This window comes from Monodelphis domestica, chromosome 2 (genome assembly GCF_027887165.1).
Source record: "Monodelphis domestica isolate mMonDom1 chromosome 2, mMonDom1.pri, whole genome shotgun sequence".
Lineage (NCBI taxonomy): Eukaryota > Metazoa > Chordata > Mammalia > Didelphimorphia > Didelphidae > Monodelphis > Monodelphis domestica.
The window spans coordinates 166,755,802-166,779,653 of NC_077228.1; the positions used below are offsets into that span (position 1 = coordinate 166,755,802).

At 37.1% G+C, this 23,852-nt stretch overlaps 1 protein-coding gene across 1 annotated transcript; it reads left to right on the top strand.

Moving 5' to 3' along the window:
• Positions 1 to 13,295: 13,295 nt before the first annotated feature.
• LOC100033012 (olfactory receptor 10R2-like) lies at positions 13,296 to 23,115 on the top strand. Its single transcript, XM_056814637.1, has 2 exons — positions 13,296 to 13,361; positions 21,406 to 23,115. The coding sequence occupies exons 1-2, from the start codon at positions 13,296 to 13,298 to the stop codon at positions 22,369 to 22,371; spliced, it is 1,032 nt and encodes a 343-aa protein (XP_056670615.1). The 3' UTR covers positions 22,372 to 23,115.
• Positions 23,116 to 23,852: the final 737 nt, after the last annotated feature.

Below are 23,852 nucleotides of genomic sequence, written 5' to 3' on the forward strand. Positions count from 1 at the left end.
TTATCTTGGTGTAGGGTGCGAGGTGTTGATCTATTCCTAGTCTCTACCACACTGTCTTCCAATTTTCCCAGCAGTTTTTATCGAAATGTGGATTTTTGTCCCAAAAGCTGGGATCTTTGGGTTTATCGTATACTGTCTTGCTGAGGTCGCTTTCCCCCAGTCTATTCCACTGATCTTCCTTTCTGTTTCTTAGCCAGTACCAAATTGTTTTGATGACTGCTGCTTTGTAATATAGTTTAAGGTCAGGGACTGCAAGGCCCCCATCATATGTGGTTTTTTTTCATTATTTCTCTGGATATCCTTGATCTTTTGTTCTTCCAAATGAACTTTGTTATGGTTTTTTCTAAATCAGTGAAGAAGTATTTTGGTAGTTCAATGGGTATGGCACTAAATAGATAAATAAGTTTGGGTAGGATGGTCATTTTTATTATATTGGCTCGTCCTATCCATGAGCAGTTAATGTTTTTCCATTTGCTCAAGTCTAGTTTTAGTTGTGTGGCAAGTGTTTTGTAGTTGTGTTCATATAGTTCCTGTGTTTGTCTTGGGAGGTAGATTCCTAGGTATTTTATTTTGTCTAAGGTGATTTTGAATGGGATTTCTCTTTCTAGTTCTTGCTGCTGAGCTGTGTTGGAGATATATAGAAAAGCTGATGATTTATGTGGGTTTATTTTGTATCCTGCAACTTTGCTAAAGTTGTTGATTATTTCGATTAGCTTTTTGGTTGAATCTCTAGGATTCTTTAAGTAGACCATCATTTCATCTGCAAAGAGTGATAACTTGACCTCCTCCTTGCCTATTTTGATGCCTTCAATTCCTTTATCTTCTCTAATTGCTATTGCTTGTGTTTCTAGTACAATGTCAAATAGTAGAGGTGATAATGGGCATCCTTGTTTCACTCCTGATCTTATTGGGAATGCATCTAGTTTATCCCCATTGCAGATGATATTAGCTGATGGTTTTAGATATATACTGTTTATTATTTTTAGGAATGACCCTTCTATTCCTATGCTTTCTAGTGTTTTTAATAGGAATGGGTGTTATATTTTATCAAATGCTTTTTCTGCATCTATTGAGATACTCATGTGGTTCTTGCTAGTTTGCTTGTTGATGTGGTCAATTATGTGGATGGTTTTCCTAATGTTCAACCAGCCCTGCATCCCTGGTATGAATCCTACTTGATCATGGTGATTGATCCTTCTGATCACTTGCTGGAGTCTTTTTGCTAGTATCCTATTTAAGATTTTTTCATCTATATTCATCAGGGAGATTGGCCTATAGTTTTATTTCTCTTTTTTTGACCTGCCTGGTTTTGGAATCAGTACCATGTTTGTGTCGTAAAAGGAGTTTGGTAGAACTCCCTCTTTGCTTATTATGTCAAATAGTTTGTATAGTATTGGGATTAACTGTTCTCTGAATGTTTGATAGAATTCACTGGTGAATCCATCAGGCCCTGGGGATTTTTTCTTAGGAAGTTCTTTGATGGCTTGTTGGATTTCATTTTCTGATAGGGGATTATTTAAGAATTCTATTTCCTCTTCTGTTAGTTTAGGCAGTTTGTGTTTTTGTATATATTCATCCATTTCTCCTAAATTGGTGTATTTATTGCCATATAATTGGGCAAAGTAATTTCTAATGATTGCCTTAATTTCCTCTTCATCGGAGGTGCTGTCCCCCTTTTCATCTTTAATGCTCTGAATTTGCTTTTCTTCCTTCCTTTTTTAATTAGATTGACCAGTACTTTGTCTATTCTGTTTGTTTTTTCAAAGTACCAGCTTCTTGTCTTATTTATTAAATCAATAGTTCTGTCACTTTCGATTTTATTAATTTCTCCCTTAATTTTTTGGATTTCTAGTTTGGTTTTCTGCTGGGGGGTTTTAATTAGATCGCTTTCAAGTTTTTTCATTTGCATTTCCAATTGATTGATCTCAGCTCTCCCTTGTTTGTTAATATAAGCATTCAGGGATATGAATTTACCTCTGATTACCGCTTTGGCTACATCCCAAAAGGTTTGAAAGGATGTTTCGCCATTGTCATTTTCCTCGATGAAATTATTAATTGTTTCTATGATTTCTTCTTTAACTAAACGGTTTTGGAGTATCATATTGTTTAATTTCCAATTGGTTTTAGATTTGGATTTCCATGTAATCAATATTTTTATTGCCTTGTGATCTGAGAAGGCTGCATTCATTATTTCTGCTTTTCTGCATTTGTGTGCTATGTTTCTGTGACCTAATGTATGGTCAATTTTTGTGAATGTGCCATGTGGTGCTGAGAAGAAGCTGTATTCCTTTTTATCCCCATTTATTTTTCTCCATATGTCTATTAACTCTAATTTTTCTAAGATTTCATTCACCTGTTTTACCTCTTTCTTGTTTATTTTTTGGTTTGATTTATCTAAATTTGATAGTGGTTCGTTCAAGTCTCCCACTAGAATGGTTTTATTGTCTATTTCTTCCTTCAATTCTCCTAGTTTCTCCATTAGAAATTAGGGTGCTATATTATTTGGTGCATACATGTTGATTAATGATATTTCCTCATTGTCTAGAGTACCTTTTAACAAAATATAATTACCTTCCCTATCCCTTTTGCTCAGGTCTATTTTTGCATTGGCTTTATCAGATATCATGATTACCACTCCTGCCTTCTTTCTATCAGTTGAGGCCCAGAAGGTCTTACTCCATCCTTTAATTCTGACCTTGTGGGTGTCAACCTGCCTCATGTGTGTTTCTTGAAGACAACATATGGTAGGGTTTTGGATTCTAATCCATTCTGCTATTCGTCTACGTTTTATGGGTGAGTTCATCCCATTCACGTTCAAGGTTATGATTGTCATTTGTGGACTCCCTGGCATTTTGATAGCCTTCCCTAATTCTAACCTTTTCTTCTTCGGCTCTACCCTTTAGTCCAGTGATTCACTTTGAATCAGTCCCCCTTGTCCCCTCCCTTGATGTTTCCCTTTTTAGTCCCTCCCTTTTTGTTCCCACCCCTCCCCCCTCTCTTTTCCTCCCTTTTTTTCTCCCTCTCTCCCTCTCCCCCTTGGTTTTCCCTTCTTCCTACCCTTGTTGGATAAGATAGAATTAAAGATCCCAATGGATCTGGATGTTTTTCCCTCTCAGAGTTGATTTCCCTGAGATTGAGCTTTAAGTAAACAGCCCCCCCTCTCTTCCTCTCCTTCTTATAGGAGTTTTCTTCCCCTCCCCTTCCCATGTGAATCTTTGTGTGAGAACGATTATTCTATTTGGTCTTTCTTTACCCCCTATTTATACATTACATTTTCCCCACATATTAGTATACATAGATTGATATAAATGTAGTCCTTATAGAAGAGAGTTTGAGTAAAAGAAGAAGATAACATTTTCCCCTTTCCTTAATATTGACCTTTTGAGGTATTCCTTGCTCTTTGATTTTCGGTATCAAACTTTCCACAGAGCTCTGCTCTTTTCTTTGCAAAAAGTTGGAAGTCTTCTATTTTGTTGAATGCCCATACTTTCCCTTGGAAGTATATAATCAGTTTTGCTGGGTAGCTGATTCTTGGTTGGAGACCCAGCTCTCTTGCCTTTCAGAAGATCGTGTTCCATGCCTTACGATCATTCAGAGTAGAACTTGCAAGGTCTTGTGTGACCCTGATTGGCATTCCTTTATATCTAAATTGTCTTTTTCTGGCTTCCTGTAGGATTTTTCTTTTGTTTGAGAGCTTTGGAATTTGGCAATTACATTCCTGGGAGTTGTCTTTTGGGGGTTTAGTGTAGAAGGTGTTCTGTGAGCTCTGTCAGTGGCTGTATTGCCCCCTTGTTCTAGAATCTCTGGGCAATTTTCTTTGATTATATCTTGTATCACCATGTCCAGTTTGGTGTTTATTTCTGGCTTTTCTGGGAGAATAATTATTCTTAAATTATCTCTTCTCCCTCTATTTTCCAGATCTGTCACCTTGTCGGTGAGATATTTTATGTTCTCTTCTAATTTCTTGGTATTTTGGCTTTGCTTTATTAATTCTTGCTCTTTTACATGATCGTTGTCTTCCAGCTGCCTGATTCTGGCCTTTAAAGCATGGTTTTTCTTTTCAGTTTTATCACACCGGTTTTGTAGATGCGTGAATTTCTTTTGCATTATTTCCAACTTTTCCTCCCAGAAGGCTTCCATCTTTTTGGTCATTTCTGATTCAAATTCTTCATAGGTTTGTGGACAGTTTCCATTTCCTTTGGAAGGTTTTGGAGCATTTTCTTGTATATCATCTTCTATCTGCACTGTATTTTGTATTTTGGCTCCATAGAATGTGTCCAAATTCGCCCCTTTCTTCTTATTTTTCTTGGTATTTTGGGGCTTCTGTGCTTCTGTGGAGTTTGCCATCTCTGAATGTGGAGGATTAGTTTTTCTTATCTCTGTCTGGTGTTCAGAGGCTTTAGTCCTGGGCAGATTGTCGGTTCTATGAGGTTTCCCTGGGTTAAATTGAGTATGCCTCACTGGAACTGGAGTGGAAGGGTCGGACCAGGAGGCCACACTCTCCCCCGGCTCTCTGGGTCAGGTTGCTTTCTGGAAGTTGCCTTCAGAATAGCTGGCCGTGAGGCTGTTTCATGGGCCTGCAGGGGAATGGGCTGCGGTTTCCTGGAGCTCCGAGGGCAGGGACTTTCACTGAGACTTGGATAGCAGGATCCAGCCTGTGAGGCTGTCTTGCCCGCCCTGAGGGTTGCTGTTGTTTCGACCCTGCTCTCTGTGGGGGGAGCTCCGAGGGCAGTGACTTTCACTGGGACTTGGATAAAAGGCCCTGAGGGTTGTTGTTTAGACGACCCTGCTCTCTGAGCGGGGCGGGGCTGGGGCTTCCTAGAGCCTTGGACTCTGTACTCCTACCCCTTAGGTCTGAGTAATCTCGGGTTCTGGCTTTTGAGGGGGGCCGTACCTTTTGATCCAGGTCCAGGTCCAGGAGGAGGATTCCCAGGGTCTATGCTGTTGATCGTCTTGAATTTCGGCGCCTTAGGAGCTTATAGTTTGAGATCGGTCGGGAAGGGTTTTCTGGAGATCTGAACTTTAGCTTTCTCTAAGCCGCCATCTTGACTGGAAGTCTTGCAATATTTTTATGCCCTAATACATGGTCAGTTTTTGTGAATGTACCATGTGCTGCTGAAAAGAAGGTATATTCCTTTTTGTCCCTATTTATTTTTCTACACATGTCTACTAACTCTAATTTTTCTAAGATTTCATTCACCTCTCTCATCTCTTTCTTATTTATTTTTTGGTTTGATTTATCTAATTCGGATAAAGGAAGGCTCAGGTCTCCCACTAGTATAGTTTTTCTATCTATTTCATCCATAAGCTCCTCTAGTTTCTCCTTTAGAAATTTGGATGCTATGCCATTTGGTGCATATATGTTGAGTACAGATATTTCCTCATTGTCTATACTGCCTTTTATCAGGATGTAATTACTTTCTCTATCTCTTTTAACTAGATTTATTTTTACTTTGACTTTGTCGGATATCATGATTGCAACTCCTGCCTTCTTTTTCAGTTGATGCCCAATGGATTTGACTCCACCCTCTTACTTTCACCCTATGCATATCTACCTTCTTCTTGTGTGTTTCTTGCAGACAGCATATGGTAGGGTTTTCTATTCTAATACACTCTGCTATTCATTTGAGTTTTAGGGGTGAGTTCATTCCATTCACAATCAGAGTTATGATTACTAGCTGTGTATTTCCCAGCATTTTGATTTCTACTCCTGGTCCGGCCTTTTCTTCTTTCACTGTTTCCTTCTACACCAGTGTTTGTTTATAATCAATCCCCTTAGTTCCCACCCTTATTTTACTTCCCTTTCTACCCCCTCCCTTCTTAATCCCCCCTTATTTCCCCCTGTAGTCTTTTTAAAAATTTCCCCTACCCTCTCCCTCCCTTGTACTGCTTCCTTCCCCACCAGTTCATCTTTTAGCCTTCCATTCCCTTATATGGCTCAAATCTATTCTGTACCCCAATGAATTGGATTGTTCTTACCTCTTTGGGTCAGTTTCAAAGCAACCTCTTGACCTTTCCAGTGTATCAATGTTCTCCCCGCTCCCATCATGAGCTACTTTGTGATGTACCAATTTACCCCCATTCATTTCTTTTCCAATTTCTTTTAGTTTCAGCCTCTTTTTTAAAGTTCTGGTTGTATGTATACACACACACATGTATATGTATTTATGCATGCATATATCTATATACCTATTTATGTCTTGTCCTTTCATCTTATATAGTTTGTCACTGTTCCCTCAAAGTGTAATTCTTCTAGCTGCCCAGGTGATAGCAAGAGTTTTTAAGAGTTACCAATGACCTATTTTCTTATAGGGATACATATTTTAACTTATTGAGTCTCCTAAAAAAAGTTTGTTCATAAAAAATTAATTTTATTGTTGTTTTGTTTTGTTTTTCTTTTTCCCCTCTTTTAATTACCTTTTAATGATTCTCTTGAGTTCTGTGCTTGGACATAAAATTTTCTGTTCAGGGCTAGTCTTTTCTTTACAAATGCTTGGAATTCTTTGATTGTGTTGAATGACCATACTTTCCCCTATAAGAATATAGTCAGTTTTGATGGGTATTTGATTTTTGTTTGTAGACCTAGTTCCCTTGCTTTCCAGAATATCATTTTCTATGCCTTTTGGTCCTTCAGTGCGAATGCAGCCAGATTCTGCGTTATTCTCACTGTGTTTCTGTGGTATCTGAATTGCTTCTTCTTGGCAGCTTGTAATATCTTTTCTTTGGTCTGATAGTTTTTGAGCTTGGCTATAACATTCCTGGGTGTTGTCAGTTGAGGATTAAATACAGGAGGTGATCTGTGGATTCTTTATCTTTACTTTCCCCTCTTCTTCTAGGATATTGGGACAGTTTTCCTGAATAATTTCCTGTAGTATTATGTCCAGGCTTTTTCTTCTGTCATGGTCTTCTGGTAGACCAATTATTCTTAAATTGTCTCTTCTCGAATGATTTTCTAAATCATCTGTTTTGTGAATGAGATGCTTCATATTTTCCTCAAATTTTTCATTGTTTTTGTTTTGTTTTATAGTGTCCTGCTGCCTTGTGAGTTCATTTAATTCCAGTTGTTTTATTCTGGTTTTTAAACACTGGATTTCATCCCTGGCTTTTTGGTCATCCCTTTCCTTCTGGTTTGATTTTCTTTGGAGGTCATCTTTTATCCTCTTTACCTCATCTTTCATCTCCTTTGTCTCATTTTCCATCTGGTTGATTTTGGTTTTCAGGACACAATTCTCTCATTTAGTTCAAGTGCCTCTGTTTCCAGATGGCTTATATTAATTTTTAAGTTCTTTTCCCAATTGTCTTCAGCCTCTCTTAATTGTGTTTTGAGTTCTTTCCCAGCCTGTATCCAATTCGCTGGGATTTTTGATTTATCGTTTGTTGATTTCTCCCCCTCTCTTCCATTTGCTGAGTAGAAACTATTGCAGTTTCTTTCTTCTTTTTCGGGTGTTTGCTCAAATTCACCCCTTCTTTACTCCCTGTATTTGTCTGTGTTCTTTCTCATCTCACTTTTTTGGTTTGGGGACTTCTGTCAATCGCCCCTCTTGGAGCTTTAACAGGAGATCTCTTGGTGTAGTCTCTGGTGGAGGTTTGTTGGGGTTTGAGCTTCCCTGTCCTCTGGAGGCTTTTGATTGGATTAAAGTCCAGCAGTCAATGAGGATGGGTATGGAGCCTGGGCTTCCTTGAGTTCTGGAGACTTTTGAGGGGATTAAGTTCAGCTTAGTTGGGCTGGGTGTGCTCTGGGTCCAAAACATCCTGGAAGGCTGGAGCAAATATGGAGGATCTCCACAGCTCTGGCCAGGCTGCCAAGTCTATGTTACCTCTCTAGCTCCTTCCCCACCATCTGTGTTGGATGCTCTGAACTTATCAGAGCCCTGGTTGCAATTTATGCCCTCCAGACCAGTACCTTTCCTGGCCCAGAAGTTCCCGCTGCCTCTGGAGTCTGGGAGTATCAGCTCTGGGCAGGAGGGGGGAATGTGTCCTGGGACCTTCCTTCTGTTTTCCCCTTAAACCCGAGTGTTCTCATATTCCGGCTTTTTTGGGGGCTAACCTTTTGAATTAAGTCCAGCAGGAGGGTTCCTTGGCTCTGTCTTGTTGTTAAATTTGTTTTTTAGTCCCCTGGGAACATTCTGTTTATGATTGGTTAGGAAGGGTATTAAGACATCTGAACTTCTGCTCCTTCTAGGCTGCCATTTGACGCTGCCTCCCCTACTCACTTTTCAGATCCTTGCAATATGGTTTCTAACCTAACCACTCAATGGAAACTGTTCTTGCAAACGTTATTAATGAGCTTTTTTACCTTCATCTTTTTCTCTATTCACCTGACCACCACCCTACTTGAAGCCCCTATCAGCTTTTTCTACTACACCATGAGGGACACTTCAAGTTTCTGACTAATTACATTAAACTTTGCTGATTGATTTAAATTAAAACAAAGGTAGATAAATTCCTTGTTCACAACACTCTATTACACTGGTCAACTCTGACTAGAGTAACTTTGATTCTTCAAAGGAACTGAACTTATATCTTGTTCACCCAAATATTTCAGAGTACAAATAGTTCAAATAAGTGTATATAATGTGAGAGATTCCAGTATTATTCATTATCTATGATGATTGCTTTTAATTTTAGATTGAGATTTTTTATATTAAGAAAGATGTTGCTATGTATCTTCTTTTTAGGATTTTTTAGCATAAATGAGTAGTGTATTTTTCCAAAGCCTTTCCCCCTCTGCAACTATTAAAATAATTATGGACTTGGAATTAGGAAGACTTGAATTCCAATCTTGCCATATACACTAGTTAGCTATGTGACCCTAAGCACATCAATTAACCTTGATTTTCCTCAGTTTCTTCAATTATAAAAATAGAGATAATAGCACCTATTTGGTAGCACACTACAAATTTAGTGTGAGGATAATATGATGAAATATTTATAAAAACTTAAAGATATTACAAATTCTATTAATATTATTGTTATTTTATTTTGATGTTTTTTTGTTTTTAGTATCATTAACTATGTTGTTTGTTTTCCTAATATTATGCTACCTTAGCATCTGGTATAAATACAATTTTATTACATTGAAAGATTGTTTGGATGAATCACTATATTCTTTGAAGGATTTTATTGAAAAAATTAATCAGTACTCATTAATAATATTGGTCTATAATCCCCCTTCTTTGATTTACACTTCCCTATTTTGTATTAAAATTATATCTGTCCTATGAAAGGAATAAAGTAAGAGGCTTTCCCATACCCCAAATTTTGATAGCAATTTGTGTAGGACTAGTACTAATTGCTCTTTATAAGTTTGATAGAATTGTGAATCCAAGAGGACTCATTACTCTACTACATGGCATTCTATCTCCCATCCCAATCAACACCTTTGCCCAGGGTATCTTCTCATAACTAGAATGCACCCCAGACTTACATCCCCCTTCCTATTTCAATAAAATAAATCACACTTTTGTCCTTCACTCCACCCTCAATCTCTCCAAAGTAGAATATGAATTCCAGAGAAATTATTTTTTATCATTTTTATTTTTTGTATTTGCAGTCCCAGTGCCTAACACAGGCCTTAGGACATTTTAGGTATTTAATAAATGCTAGTTGAATTAAATTAAACACTGAAAGTCAACAAAACCCGGATAAAAATAATAATCAGTATTAGCAATCTCTAAAGTACAAAAATAGTAACTCTTATGCTCTCATTTTCAATCACTCTATTAGGCAATTTTCTTTAACTGTTTTCAAGGAATGCATTCTTGATGTTTGAGGAGCATTAATTTCATTCATACAAATGCCACATATAATACATTTGTATTATTCATGCTTATATGATCACAACACACACACACACACACACACACACACACACACACACATATATATATATATATATATATATATATATACACATAACAATTTTGCCAGAATTTACTTTTTCCCAAAAGTTACTAAGACAGGTGCATTAAAGTAGATTGGAACTAAATTACCATATTTTTCAAGAATGCATTTTACAAAGTCTATCATGTTATGTTTATGAAAACGATGAAAAGATGTGAGTTGAATAATAGTACAGTTAGATGTACTGGAAATTCATCAAATTATTGTATCTAAAGAGTAGTTACTAATGGATCGATGATAACTTGGACGAACGCTAGAAAATACCCCCTTGAATTTTTTTATTGGTTCTTTAACATTCTTATCAGTGACTATGATAAAAAGATATTTGGGATGCTCATCAAATTTACAGAGTATACAAAGCCAAGAGGAAGTGTGAACACAATGAGCCAGAAAAATCTTGACAGTGTGCATTGACGAATTAAAGAATCTGAAATTTAATATAAATGTAAAATCTTGTACTTATATCAATTTCAGAAATCTAAGATGTGAGAAAAGTAGCTAAATGGTATTTTGTCTAGAATAAACTAATATATAGCCTATATACCTATAAACACATATCTATACTATATCCATATAGACGTGTTTATATAAGAACCACAAAATTCACATATGTATAAGCCTGTTAGCAATCCTGGAGAATATCAAGAAAGACATATATAGTCCATCATTAGAGAGATAATTGTCCCATTTAATATGATCTTTCTGTTCAGTAGTGGACACCACATTTCAGAGAAGACATGGATAGAGAAATCAAATCAAAATCATGCAATATGAATCCTGGTCGAAGAAACTGGGGATAGTTATTATATAGCAGAAGTATCTAATCTTTTTGGGTTCCTAGACCATGTGAGGAAGGGAAATTAAGTTTGAGGTTATTGTTCAATTGCATCCTATTCTTCATGACCCCATTTGGAGTTGGCAAGGATAATGGAAAAAGTTTGCCATTTCCTTCTCCAAATCATTTTACAAATGAGGAAACTGAGGCAAACAGGATTAAGTAATATGCCCCAGGTCACATGGTTAGAAAATGTCTGAAGCCAGATCTGACTCAAGAAGATGAATCTTCCTGACTCCAGGCTGGGCACTCTATCTACTGCAACCTCTAGCTGCCTAAATTTGAGGGACTATACTACAAAAATAAAAACATTTGACTTAAGGGAATGAGAGAGGAAAAGGGGGGAAATTTTCCTAACAGAGTTATCAAAAAACAAAATGTTTTTTTTCTTAGAAGGCAATGTTTCTTCTCTCTCCCTCATTGAGTATATGCTATATATTTGCCTTCCAGGACTATTATAGAAAGGATTTCTTTTTCAGGCATAGTTTGGACTATCTTGCTTCTAAAGTATCTTCCAACTCTAAGATTCTGGGTACAGAAGGTAAATCAATGATACCTTGGTCATGAGGGCCTAACTGTGGCATCTGGATTGTCTCAAGGCATTTGGATATTGTCCTGGAATTTGACAATAAAGATAAACCAGAGGGCATTCGTGGAATTTTGGTAACTTGGTCCTCCATCAGGGATATAGGATGTAAATATCCAGGAGAACAAAAATGGGAAAAGTGTCTTTTATGATAAAAAAATGATAATAATAAATTACATATGTGTAATGATAAAACAAAATATATCCACATCACTTCATCTCAACAACTTATAAAATAAGGCAGTGTATTATTATCCCCATTCTGTGGATGAGAACTTTGAGGCCCAGGGAAGTTTAAGTGGTTCAGTTAGGGTCACAAAAGATAGTGTCAAATTTTGGGTTTGACCTGAGTCTTTATGTCTCCAAAAGTAATACTGTTTCCTCCACACAATTTGGATATTCTAGCCAAAGGCACAGACTATAGTTTTGGTTGTGCAAAGGGAGTGAGCGAACCTGCTTCTTTCTGACACAAATCATTCAGTGTATACATTACTAAGTCTCTCTCTCCCTGAACAACAGGCTTTAGCTTTCTTTCATGAGGGTACTCGTGAACCTCCACTGGCCTCCCTGGATGGAGTGCCTCTGCCTCTTCTGCCCATCACTTCTGCCTACCCACCATAGCTTTTCTGAAATGAACTGAGACTGAAGAGGAGGTTGTAGAGACAAGTTAGCTGGGCGAGATGTCTGAGGCCACTTTGGAAATCTGCCTACTGCTACCTATGTAGCTAATTTTCCTAAAGACTTCCCTTTTCAACTCTCCATCTCAACATACAGGCACTTGAGTTCCCTGAAGCTAGAAAAAAAAACTGAAAAAGCAATTTTTGGTATCATTGTGCAAACTGATCTTAGACATACCCACTTCACTCTGCTGAATAGTTGCTCATTATTGCTATCTTTGCAGAATATCTTCTGCTATTTCTAAATAACTCTATTTATCTATTAAAGAGTCATTTCTTTCAAGCTAGAAGGTACCTTCAATGTCAAAGAATATGACTTCCTCATTTTACAGATGAGTAAACTGAGATCCAGAAAGTTTAAGTGATTTGCTAAAGGCCACACAGTTAGTTCAGGCTAGGGGATGGGATTAGATCCTGGGTGATTCTGATTCCAACTTCAGTGCTAAATTCTCTATGTTCAGTTGCCACTATAAGGAGAACTATAGAAATACAGATGAGGATTGTGCTGGCCAGCCCAGGATCTCATAATTTGAGAAAGTAGTAACGAGAAGACAGGAGAATATTATAGGGAATTGGCAGCTGTGTTGTCTGCACACACAGTACTCAGTAAGTCAGTTCCCTAGTGAGAACCAATGAAACCCAGGAGAAGAAACCAAGAAATTCTCCAAGTATTGTTTTTCTCAATTTGAAGACCGAGCTTTGGTGTTCCTTGTCCTAGTCTTGGTTGTCTCCTCTTAATCCTAGTCACTAATTAGGGAAAGGAAGGATCTGGGTCGTAATGACTCCCCAGGGTTACAGTGACACACAATTACTGAACAGGGTGTGGGAATAACTCTTGACAAAAAAGAGAAAGGAAAACAACTTTGATGATGCTCTTCGGGATGCCTGTTTAGAGCAATGTCTGTGGAGAGGAGGCTGTTTGGGGAATGACACTGTTCAAGGGAGTGAGGTCAGAACAGTATAATACAAAGAGCTAGAAGGAGGTGGATTTCTTTCATTCATCTAAAGATTTATGAAGATGACAGGGGGGAAGCAGAAGAGCTGGAGAGTGGCAATAGTTCTGGAAAATTTACTTGGGAGTATTCTAGAGGAGAAAGGGAAATATACTCAGGAGTCTCTGAAACCAAATACCTGCTTAGCTAGAAGTCTTGGGGTTATTTTTCTGGGAATGAAGTAGAACATATTGTTTGTTGATTATTTGAGAGACTTTAACTCACATTGGGACTTGGCAACTATTAATAAATAGAAAAAAATTGTTTCATGACTCAAAGGTGGGTTTTTTTAAATTTCATGGATGACCCACACTTCCATGAATCAGGGCCTATTTGTCTTCAGTCTTCAGATGGGTGATGGTAATAAGGTAAGTAGATAGGGAGTTAAGTTGCTGAGAAAAAAGCAAGCTGCTAATGGAAAATGGGATGGTGAGGGAAAGGAAAATAATGGGTATAAGATATAGGGAGAAAGACAGTAGGGGATCAGCTTAGAATAAATGCAGAAGTGACTATGTTGAAATGATCATGGAAAGGAAGTTTCCAACCCATTTTTATTTACTTCTAGCTTTGTGAGTCCCTTGAAAAGTTTTCTACTGGAGAACTTTGTGTCTTTCTACCTTACTTGCCCCTCTGTCTCATACAAAATCTTTCAGTCCTGTTTTTAAAATTCAATCTCTTCTCTCCAAAACTTTTTTAAATCTCTCCATAGACTCTCATTGTCCTCCAAAGTCAAAGTATGAATCTGTCTTTCATATCTTAAGTATGTATGTGTGTGTTAGTGACATGAGTTTAGAAAATTTCCAACATGGAGAATCTCACCATTGAAGCAAATTGACAACAGATCTGAAAATTAAAGTCTTAGACAATTCCCTTGGGTCACTAAGCAACTTGTCCTTGGCATATGGCTACTTGGCATTCATTGTTGCTAGTGGATACTTGGCATTCGTAACTGCATAGAAAGTCCTCTGTCTCCTATGAGATATTCCAATATCTTTCCAAAACATATCTCTTTGAGTAAGACTCTCTAGGTTGATGTGAATGGCAAAGGATTATTCCAGTTTCTGTGAACTGCATTTTCCCCAGGAATTCTTCCACCCATTGCCACACTTCAAGGCCACAAAAATGATCTCAGAGACCTAATATGTTATTGAAAAAATAAAAACCAAGTTCATGAAAATAATGCTGAAGTAATTTTGTAACATGACTGTTTTGATCTAGAAAGACTTGTGGCCCTTGGATATCACTTTCCTGTTTAAATCTGGGGATGAATCTACCACAGACAATGTCAGAGATGAAGAGCCAGAGCACTAATAAGGTAAGGGAGCCCAATGGTTGGAAGAAAATCTTGGTAGTACTTGATTCATCTACCTGTCTTTCAGTCAGTCTCTTGGACATTCAGTCAGCACAATATGGATGTTACCTTCTTTTTGCACAGAATATTGTGGCACCAGTATGACTCAATAACAATTTTGGTCCCATAAGTAAGAGTTATCAAATTAGATCTGCCTATTCTCAGTTGTCTTAACTTAGGGAAGAATTGTAGTCTCTTAGGACCTCAATTTCCTTATCTGTACATTGGGAGAAATAACACCTTATGAAATGCCAATTAATGAATAGAATTGAAAGTGCTTTGAAAAATCTTTCAAGTACAATATCAATTTAAGCACTCTCTTTTTTACAGTATTACGGGGAATGGTAGAAGAAACAACAGAAATAGAAAGTTTATTCCCTATCTTTGGAGAGTTTATAATGTACTTGAAGGGATACTCTGCTGTGCATGGAACTGATTATGGAAGGAAGGAAGGAAGGAAGGAAGGAAGGAAGGAAGGAAGGAAGGAAGGAAGGAAGAAAGGAACGAAGGAAGGAAGGAAGGAAGGAAGGAGGGAAGGAAGGAAGGAAGGAAGGAAGGAAGGAAGGAAGGAAGGAAGGAAGGAAGGAAGGAAGGAAGGAAGGAAGGAAGGAAGGAAGGAGGGAATTGTTAAACACCTGCTATATGTCATGTAGTATACTAAATACTTTATTATTTTTGCCTCAGGAATACAAGGGACAAGGGCCATTGGTTCTTTCCACCTTAGATTGGCATCTTCACCCTGTGTACCAAAGAGAGTAGTGGAATGGGGAATCTGAGGTAGAGAGTGGTTAAGAGATTTGCCCAAAGTCACCCAGCCAATAAGTAGGACATCTAGAATTCAAATCAAATTATTTTCCTTCCGGATACATCATTGTTGCCACCACAACACCCTGATTTTTAGTAAGTCTTCATACAGAATCTGACTGTTATTTAAAATAATCAATTCAGGACCTCACAAATACAGATGCTACTCTTAGTCCTCAACAGAATAAATAGAATCTCATAAAAGGATTAATTTTTTGAGCCAACTTATAAAAAATCACACCAATGGGACTACATTTTGTATGTTCAATGGAAAGGGGAAAAATGAAAATCAGAATAGGTCAAATTAATAGTATATAGAATGCTTCTTTTATTGCTATTTATCTATAGTATAGTAGATAAAGAGTTGAGTTCTGATCCTGGAAATCTTGTTTTGAAGTCCTCTCTCTGACACTAAATAGCTGAGCAATCTTGAGCAAGTCATTTAAGCTTTCAACACTAGGCAACTTTCCAAAAAAAGTTACATAAAAGGTTATGATCCAGTTCTTCACTAGTTCCTTAAGCCAATAAAGCCATAGAATAATAATGGAAAAAGGAAGACTGTTCAAGTGAGAACAGGAAATCCACGAAGTATATAAATAAGGAATTGTCAAGAGAGAGGTTGAGGCAGGATATATAGATTGGAGAATTATCAGCACACAGATGGTAATTAAATCCATGGGAAATGATGAAAGTGATAAGTAAAGTAACATAGAGGGAGGAGAGAAGAGGTAGCAGGACAGAACCTTGAAGGATTCTTTCAGTTAAAGGATGTGGTCTGCCAGAGGATCTATAAGTGAAGACTGAGATGAAAAGGTCAGGAGGGCAACTAGAAATGATGCTGACCATCTGATGACTAAGAATTAAAATGAGACAGTACAAATTCTTCTACTTTAAGTCAACAAACAATTATTAAATACCTATTTTCTGCAAGGTATTGTACATTTGGGCATTAGGGATTAAATTTATTTTTAATTCAGTGCTACCAGACATAAAATGATATATTCCCACTGAAATGACTCCACAACCCTTACTTTATTCTGTTAAAGGTTGTTTGCTTGTTATCTCCCTCTCCCCCACTTGGGACTGAGTTCCTTGAAAACAAAGCCTTTTGGGGACTTTCTTTGAACGCTAGCCCTTAGAACAGTCTCTGATACACAGCTGACACTTATTAACTGCTAGTTGACTTGACTTGATATATACAAATAAATCCAATACAACTAGCATGTGAAAAGTTAAAGTAACTATTTTAACAATGTTCTCAAAGCAGCTGAGAGTGAAGATTCCATTTCTATCAGGGGATTGTAAGACTTCATGGAGAAAATAGCACCTGAACTAATCAAATCTGGAAAGAAGAGGAGAATTTGAACTGCTTGAGACATAGGAAAGAATTCTAGTTGAGGTTGGGGATAGCAATGTGAGTGTGTGATTGTGTGTGTATTTGTGTGTGTGTGTGAGTGAGTGTTGTGAGTGTGTGTGCACTGAGTTGGAGAAGAGTAGAACAAAAGTGGAAACAAGTGAATAACCCAGTATTACTAGAATATAGACTGAATGAAAGGAAGAGTAATAAATATAGCTTGAAAAATGATTTGGCTCTAGATTGATTGTGAAGTATTGTATTAAATCATGGGCAAAGGTGCCCCTCATTTATCTTAGGACCAAGTAGGTGGCAAAGTGAATGGGACTCTGGACCTGGAATCATGTAGAACTAAGCTCAAATCAGGCCTCAGACACTTAAAAGGTATGTGACCCTGGTCAATTCACTAAATTCTGTTTGCCTCCATTTCCTCATTTATTAAATGAGGATCATTATCATGATCATGGCTGACTGGGACTTACCATAAGCCATGAGAAAATTGGAATCTGGTGGGTAGATGAAGATCTTAAAATAGGAATTCCCTAGACTTACTGAGATCAATGTTCCTACAACATTTAAATATATATATAATATATATTATAGATATAGATATAGATATAGATGATGATGATGAAGGAAACCCCAGGTCAAGATGTAATCTAAATAATTACATTTTTCAAAAGAAAAAATAGGAACTTTAGTAAAATAACAGAATAATTGTTCTATGTCATTTTCTGGATTTCATTCTGTTGGGCACTCCATGTATATATGTATATAGTCTCTTTTTTCTGGTGGTTTTAAGGATTTTCTTTATCAATGTAATTCTGAAGTTTGATGATGGGCTGTACGGAACTGAATTTTCAATTTCTGTGAATTTCAATGGTTAGCGTCTATGGATTGTATTTATTTTTATAGTCAAGAATGTATTAAGTGTTTACTGTATTAAACCCTGTACTAATTTCTGGGAATATATAAAGATAAAATGAAAACAAAACAAAATTGTCCTTTTCTTCAAAGAGCTCACATTCTAATGGGGGAGGCAGCTTATGAATAACTGCATATATATATATATGTGTGTGTGTGTATTTATATGCATGTATAGTATATATGCATGTATAGTATACTATATATGTGCATATATAGTAGATGAAAGGAATTCTCAGCTGGGAAGGTGCTAGCAGTGAGCAGGACTAGAAAGGTCTCCTGAAGATGGTGGGATTTGACCTGACTCAAAGATAGTCAGGAGAACTGAGTTGGAGGAAAGGAAGAAGTGAATTTTAGTGATGAGAGCGAAGCAGGGCTAAGGCAGTACTGGGTTTATTGTGGTGGTGGTGGTGGTGGTGGTATTTTGTTTCTTCCTGAAGAAAATAGAGAGGCCCGTGTAACTGGTCATCGAGTGCAAGGAGGAAAGCAATGGCTAAGAAGCCTGGAAAGGGAGAAAGAGGCCAGGTTATGAAGGTTATGCCAAACAGAAGACATTGTCTTTAACTTTGAAGGCAACCATGTGTTTTATTAAAAGTAAATTGACGTGGGTCTATCTATAGTTAAATAAAAATAATTTTGGAAGTTAAGGGGAAGATGTATATTTGTTGTTTCATTTTTTACATTCTGGATATTTTTCTTGAATAATTGGGATATAGTAATTAGATTGTTTTCTAGTTTACATTTTCCTGAACCTCAAAGCTTTCGAAGATGCTGGAATTATTCAGAGAAAGGATGGTTGTATCTGAAGTCAGAGGTCTTAGATTTAAATCCTAGTTCTGCATTTTATTGCCTGTGTGACACTAGCCTCAATATTTTTTTCTATTATTTTTTTTTCCTCTTAGCTCTGATTATGTGGAGCCTGGAGCATCTAGGTGGCATAGAGAATAGACTGCTGGTTGTGGAGTATGGAAGACTTGATTTCAAATCCATCCTCAGACATTAGCTGTATGACCCTGGGCAAGTCACTTAACCCTATTTGCCTCAATTTCTTCATCTATAAAATAAGCTCAAGAAGAAAATAGCAAACCATTACAGTGAAATTCCCCAGAAGAGGTCACATAGAGTCAAATATGAATGAAATGGTTAAATAACATATGTGAAGCCTAAGTTCTTTAACTTATTTGCTTTGACCATCTTTCTGTAAGTCCTAAATTTTCTATGAAGTCAGAACAGGCCCCAGGCAGATGTGGGCAGATACCTTGGACAAGATGATATCAATATGAAGTAGGGACAAAATTGTGAAACCATTGGCTATTCATTTTGTTGTAGCACCATCAGATAACCTCTAGGACTTCTCCTTGCCCTCATTCAAAACAAAGGTTCAGTGGAGTCTTTGAGAATTATAGACTTTGGTAAACTATGTTATGCCAGAAATTGAGAGCCATATAAGATCATTGTACACCAAAGCATAATCTCTTTGAGGAAAGTCAACATGGTTCCATATGAAGAAGAGAAGGAAACAAGTATTTATTAAGCACCTACTATATGTCAGATTCTGTGTGAAGTACTTTACAAATATCTCATTTGATCTTCACAACAACATTATGAGAAAGATATTATTACGGTTTCCATTTTACAGTCAAGGAAACTGAGGCAAGTAGAAGTTAAATAACATGGACAAGATCACACAACTATTAAGAGTTTGAGGCTGGGTTTGAATTCATGATTTCCTGAATCAAGGTGCAGTACTCTACCCACTATATCACTTGCTTGAAAAAAATTTGAAAATTCTATTATTATTCTTAAAAGGAGTTTATAAAGATATTCTTAAGAAGATCTTTTCTGTATAATTTATTTGAAATTTTGGAAATCATTTGACACAATTCTATGTCAAAGGAAATAACATTACACTAAAGGGAATGCAAAAAAGTTTGGGCAAGTACAGCGAGATATCTAAATTGAAAATAGGAAACATTAATACTTATTTGGAAGAAGTAGGAAAAGTGAGACTCCCCAGGGATTCATGCTAGCTTGGTTCTAAATGAATGTTTTCATCAGTGATTAGAGTAAGGAAAAGATACCAAAATCTACAAGTTGGTAGTTCGTTGTTTTCTTATGTCACGGAATACTAATGGGTGGTCAATAGACGTGAGAATAACCTCTTACCTGGGGCATGCTTAGGAAAATGTCATGAGCTTCATAAGCAGGAGATTTAGATATCAGATGCCGAAACATTTGACAAAGGTAGAAAAGGTAGGAAAAAGCGACAGAGCACAGAGAATTAGTAGCTGTAGTTGGAAGTTGAGAGGTTTTTTTGGAATAAGTAAGAATGAGTTTCTTAAAATTCAGACACTGATACACTTTTGGTACAACTATGAACTTATATATAACAATTCTGGAGATCAATGTAGAACCATGCCCAAAAGGCCCTAAAATTATGTATTGTAGATCTGTCTCCCAAAGAGATCAAAGAAAAAGGAAGTGGATGCATATGTACAAGAATATTTGCAGCACTTCTTTTAGTAGTGGCAAGGAACTGGAACCTGAAGGGATGCCCATCAACTGGGGAATGGCTAAACAAGCTGTGCTACATGGAAATAAAAGAATATTATTGTATCATAAGAAATGAAATACAAAATACTTTAGAAAAACCTGAAAGACTTATATGAACTGAAGCACAGTGAAGGGCACAGAACCAGGAAAACATTGCATACAGTAATACAAATATTATACAAAGTTCACCTGTGAAGGACTAAATTATTATCAGCAGCGAAGGGATCCAAGATAATCTAAGGTATGCATGATGAAAAATGCTATCCACAACCATAGAAGGAACTGTTATAATCTGAGTGCAGACTGAACCATACTTTTTTCGCTTTATTGACTTCATGACTTTTTTCTTGTATGTGCAATATATGTCTTCTTTCATCACATAAGGAATATAGAAATATGTATTGCATGACTCTATGGGTATAACTTCTGTCACAATATTTACAGTCTCAGGGAGAGAGGAAAAGAGGGAAGGAGGGAGAGAATCTGGATCTCAAAAACATCAAAAAACAATTGTAAAATTATTTCTCTATGTAATTTTAAAAATAGCAAAAAATAGGAAGAAATAGAAGAAAATTGAAAAATTTGAAAATCAAATTTCTATTATAACAAAATAAAGAATGCTTTTAAAAATGAATTTCCTAAAACTTGGAGCTAGGTAAAAATTTGATGGGCTCACTTGGGTTGAAGATGGTACTGAAATGCTGATCCTTGGAAATGTTAAAGGAATAGATTGTTGCCTATTAGAAATACTGGGAAGCTATTCTTGTGTGTTATAAGAGTATAGACAAATGTGCTCTATGGTTCCAGACTATGCTAGTTCCTCAAAATTGTTTTTGTTGAGCTGTGTCTGCCATTTTATGATGGCATTTGGAGTTTTATTGGCAAAGATACTGGAGTGATGTGCCATTTCTTTCTCCACCTCTTTTTATGGATGAGCAAACTAAGGCAAACAGGGTTATGTACCTTGCCCAGATTCACAGCTAGTAAGTGTCTGAGGGCAGATTTTAAATCATGAAGATGAGTCTTTCTGACTCTAGGCCTGGTCATCTATCCATTGAGCCATCTAGTTGGCCTCAACCCTCAGATGCAAGATAATAGCAAACCTGCTTCTCCTTTTAAGATGAAATATCCTTGGTTGCTTTGAACAATGTTCTGATGGACTGACTTAAAAGTTCTTAGAATCTTGGCCATTTTCTTGAGAATATGACCCACAAATTTACCAGAATCCTTCCATCTGATAATTCAAATAATTCATGCTATATTGTACTCTGAGTCAACCTCTTTTAATCCTCCCTCCTTCACCTTCTAACAAAATATGTATTGAACAAATCCAGAGTAAAAATAATTGCTAGATCATTCATAAAAAAGGAATGAACTCCCTTTTCCTCAGTGTATGGATATGAGACTTTTTCTTCCTTCACGCTAGGTCATTCCCTGGAAGCAGCTTCCTTTGGAGAACTTCACCATGGTCACTGAATTCCTGTTGCTGGGCTTTTCTAACCTCAACAAAATGCAGTTTGTTCTCTTTGGCGTCATTCTCTGCCTCTACCTGATCATTCTGAGTGGAAACATCACTGTTATCACTACAATCTGCCTGGAGCACAGCCTCCATACTCCTATGTACTTCTTCTTGAGTGTCCTTTCTGTCTCTGAGACATTGTACACTTTTGTCATCCTACCCAAGATGCTCCTCAACCTCTTATCTGTGCTCAGGACAATATCCTTCACCAGTTGTGCTGCCCAAATGTTCTTCCTTCTTGGTTTTGCCACCACCAACTGCCTATTGTTGGGTGTGATGGGTTATGACCGCTACACTGCCATCTGTCACCCTCTGCGCTACCCAGTCCTCATGAGCTGGTGGATCTGCAAGTTGATGGCAACCACTTGCGGTGTGAGTGGCTTTCTGTTTTCAATGATAGGAACGTTTTTGGTCTTCACCCTCCCCTTCTGCAACTCCAACAAAATTAATCACTATTTCTGTGACATTGCACCTGTCATTCATCTTGCCTGTGGGGACCCCTATATCAATGAAGCAATTATATTTGTTGGTGGAGTTGTGGCACTTGTTGTACCTTGGATGTTCATCTGTATCACTTATGGCTTCATTATCAGAACTATCCTGAGGATCCCATCAACTGAAGGGAGAAAGAAAGCCTTTTCCACCTGTGCTTCCCACCTCACAGTGGTTGTATTCCACTATGGATGTGCATCTTTTGTCTACTTGAGACCCTCATCCAAACATACATCTGACAAGGACAAACTGGTGACTGTGACTTACACCATCTTCACTCCTCTATTGAATCCTATGGTTTACACACTCAGAAACAGGGAAGTTCGGGTAGCCATTCAGAAGGTGATGCACTGGAGAGGATTTTCTCCTAAAGTCATATAACACAGATATAGACCTATATGCAAAAATCTATAAGCTACACATATAGTCATAGATATGGTTCAGGTGCTATTGTCTGGGCTTGATGCTTCTCAAACCTATTTAGAATTTTCGTCCTCTGGCCAGTTGCTACAAGTAGGTCAAGTACCAGGAAAAGGTGTACCACATATTATCAAATCTACTATGGGAAGAAATGTATTCTACCACCTAATTGTCCACTAGATTTAGAAAGATCTTAGAATAGTCTTTAAAAATACCCTTACCTTCCCTCTTGGAATCAATATTATGTATTGGTTCCATGACAGAAGAGCAGTAAGGACTAGACAATGAGGTTTAAGTGACTTACCGAGGGTTACACAGCCAGGAATTGTTTCAGGCTAGATTTAAACCCAGGACCTCCCATCCCTAGGCCTGGCTCTCAATCCACTGAGCTACCCAGCTGCCCCCTTAGCATGGTCTTTAAGAAGTGGTTGTTATATTTTAGGTCTCCTTTGAAACATGTCCTTATGTCAATGGAGTACAGGCACAGGGATCATATTCTATAAGAAATATAATTGCAGTTATCTTGGAAGATCATTTTCATTATTGGCTTAACCATTACTGGTAAAGTGACTTTAGACATGCAAGAATGGTACCAAGTATTGTTGTAAGATATTACACACCCAGTGGATGAATATTCACACAAACACACACATACACACATATACACTCACACATTTTCACCTTTCTCCTGTCAATTTTTAAGTCAATTATATTAGGCACTGGATATTAAAAAAAAAAAAAAACCCAAAACCATGGCTCCTATCTTCAGGGAATTTACATTCCCTTAGGATTAGATAGATGATAGATAGATAGATAGATAGATAGATAGATAGATACATACATACATACATACATACATACATTGATGTATATATATATATATGTAAAGATAAATAAATATATATATATATATTAGAAGGGAGAAAGAATAAACAACTAGAAGGATCAGTAGTAAGACTGGAAAAGGAATTAAAGGCATAAATGAAACAAGATGAAAGACAATAATTCTTATTTTAGAAGACAAGAAAAAATAGGGAAATGATCTTCCCAGAGTCATGTAGCTATTAACTATCTGCATCCAGATTTAAACTCAGGTCTTCCATATTCCAGGCCTCATGATCTAAGCATTTGCATGACCTTGGTGTTCCTATGATCAAGAATCAGTTGTAGTTAAATAAGACATAAAGGTATTGTTATGTTTTGATGATCTTAGGAAAGGAAAGGAAAGAGAATTAAAAAGTGGTAGGAAAGGTAAAGAAAGTGGGGGGAACTTGTTAGGATGCAGCAGTGGAAACCAATATAAATGAAAGATTTGGGGAAAAGATATATAGCTTTCTCTTTCTCTCCCCCATACATACAAACACATGTGCACACATCCATACATGCATATTTTGATGCAGAAATACATTAATCTCAGAAGGGAAATATAATTGTAGAAATAC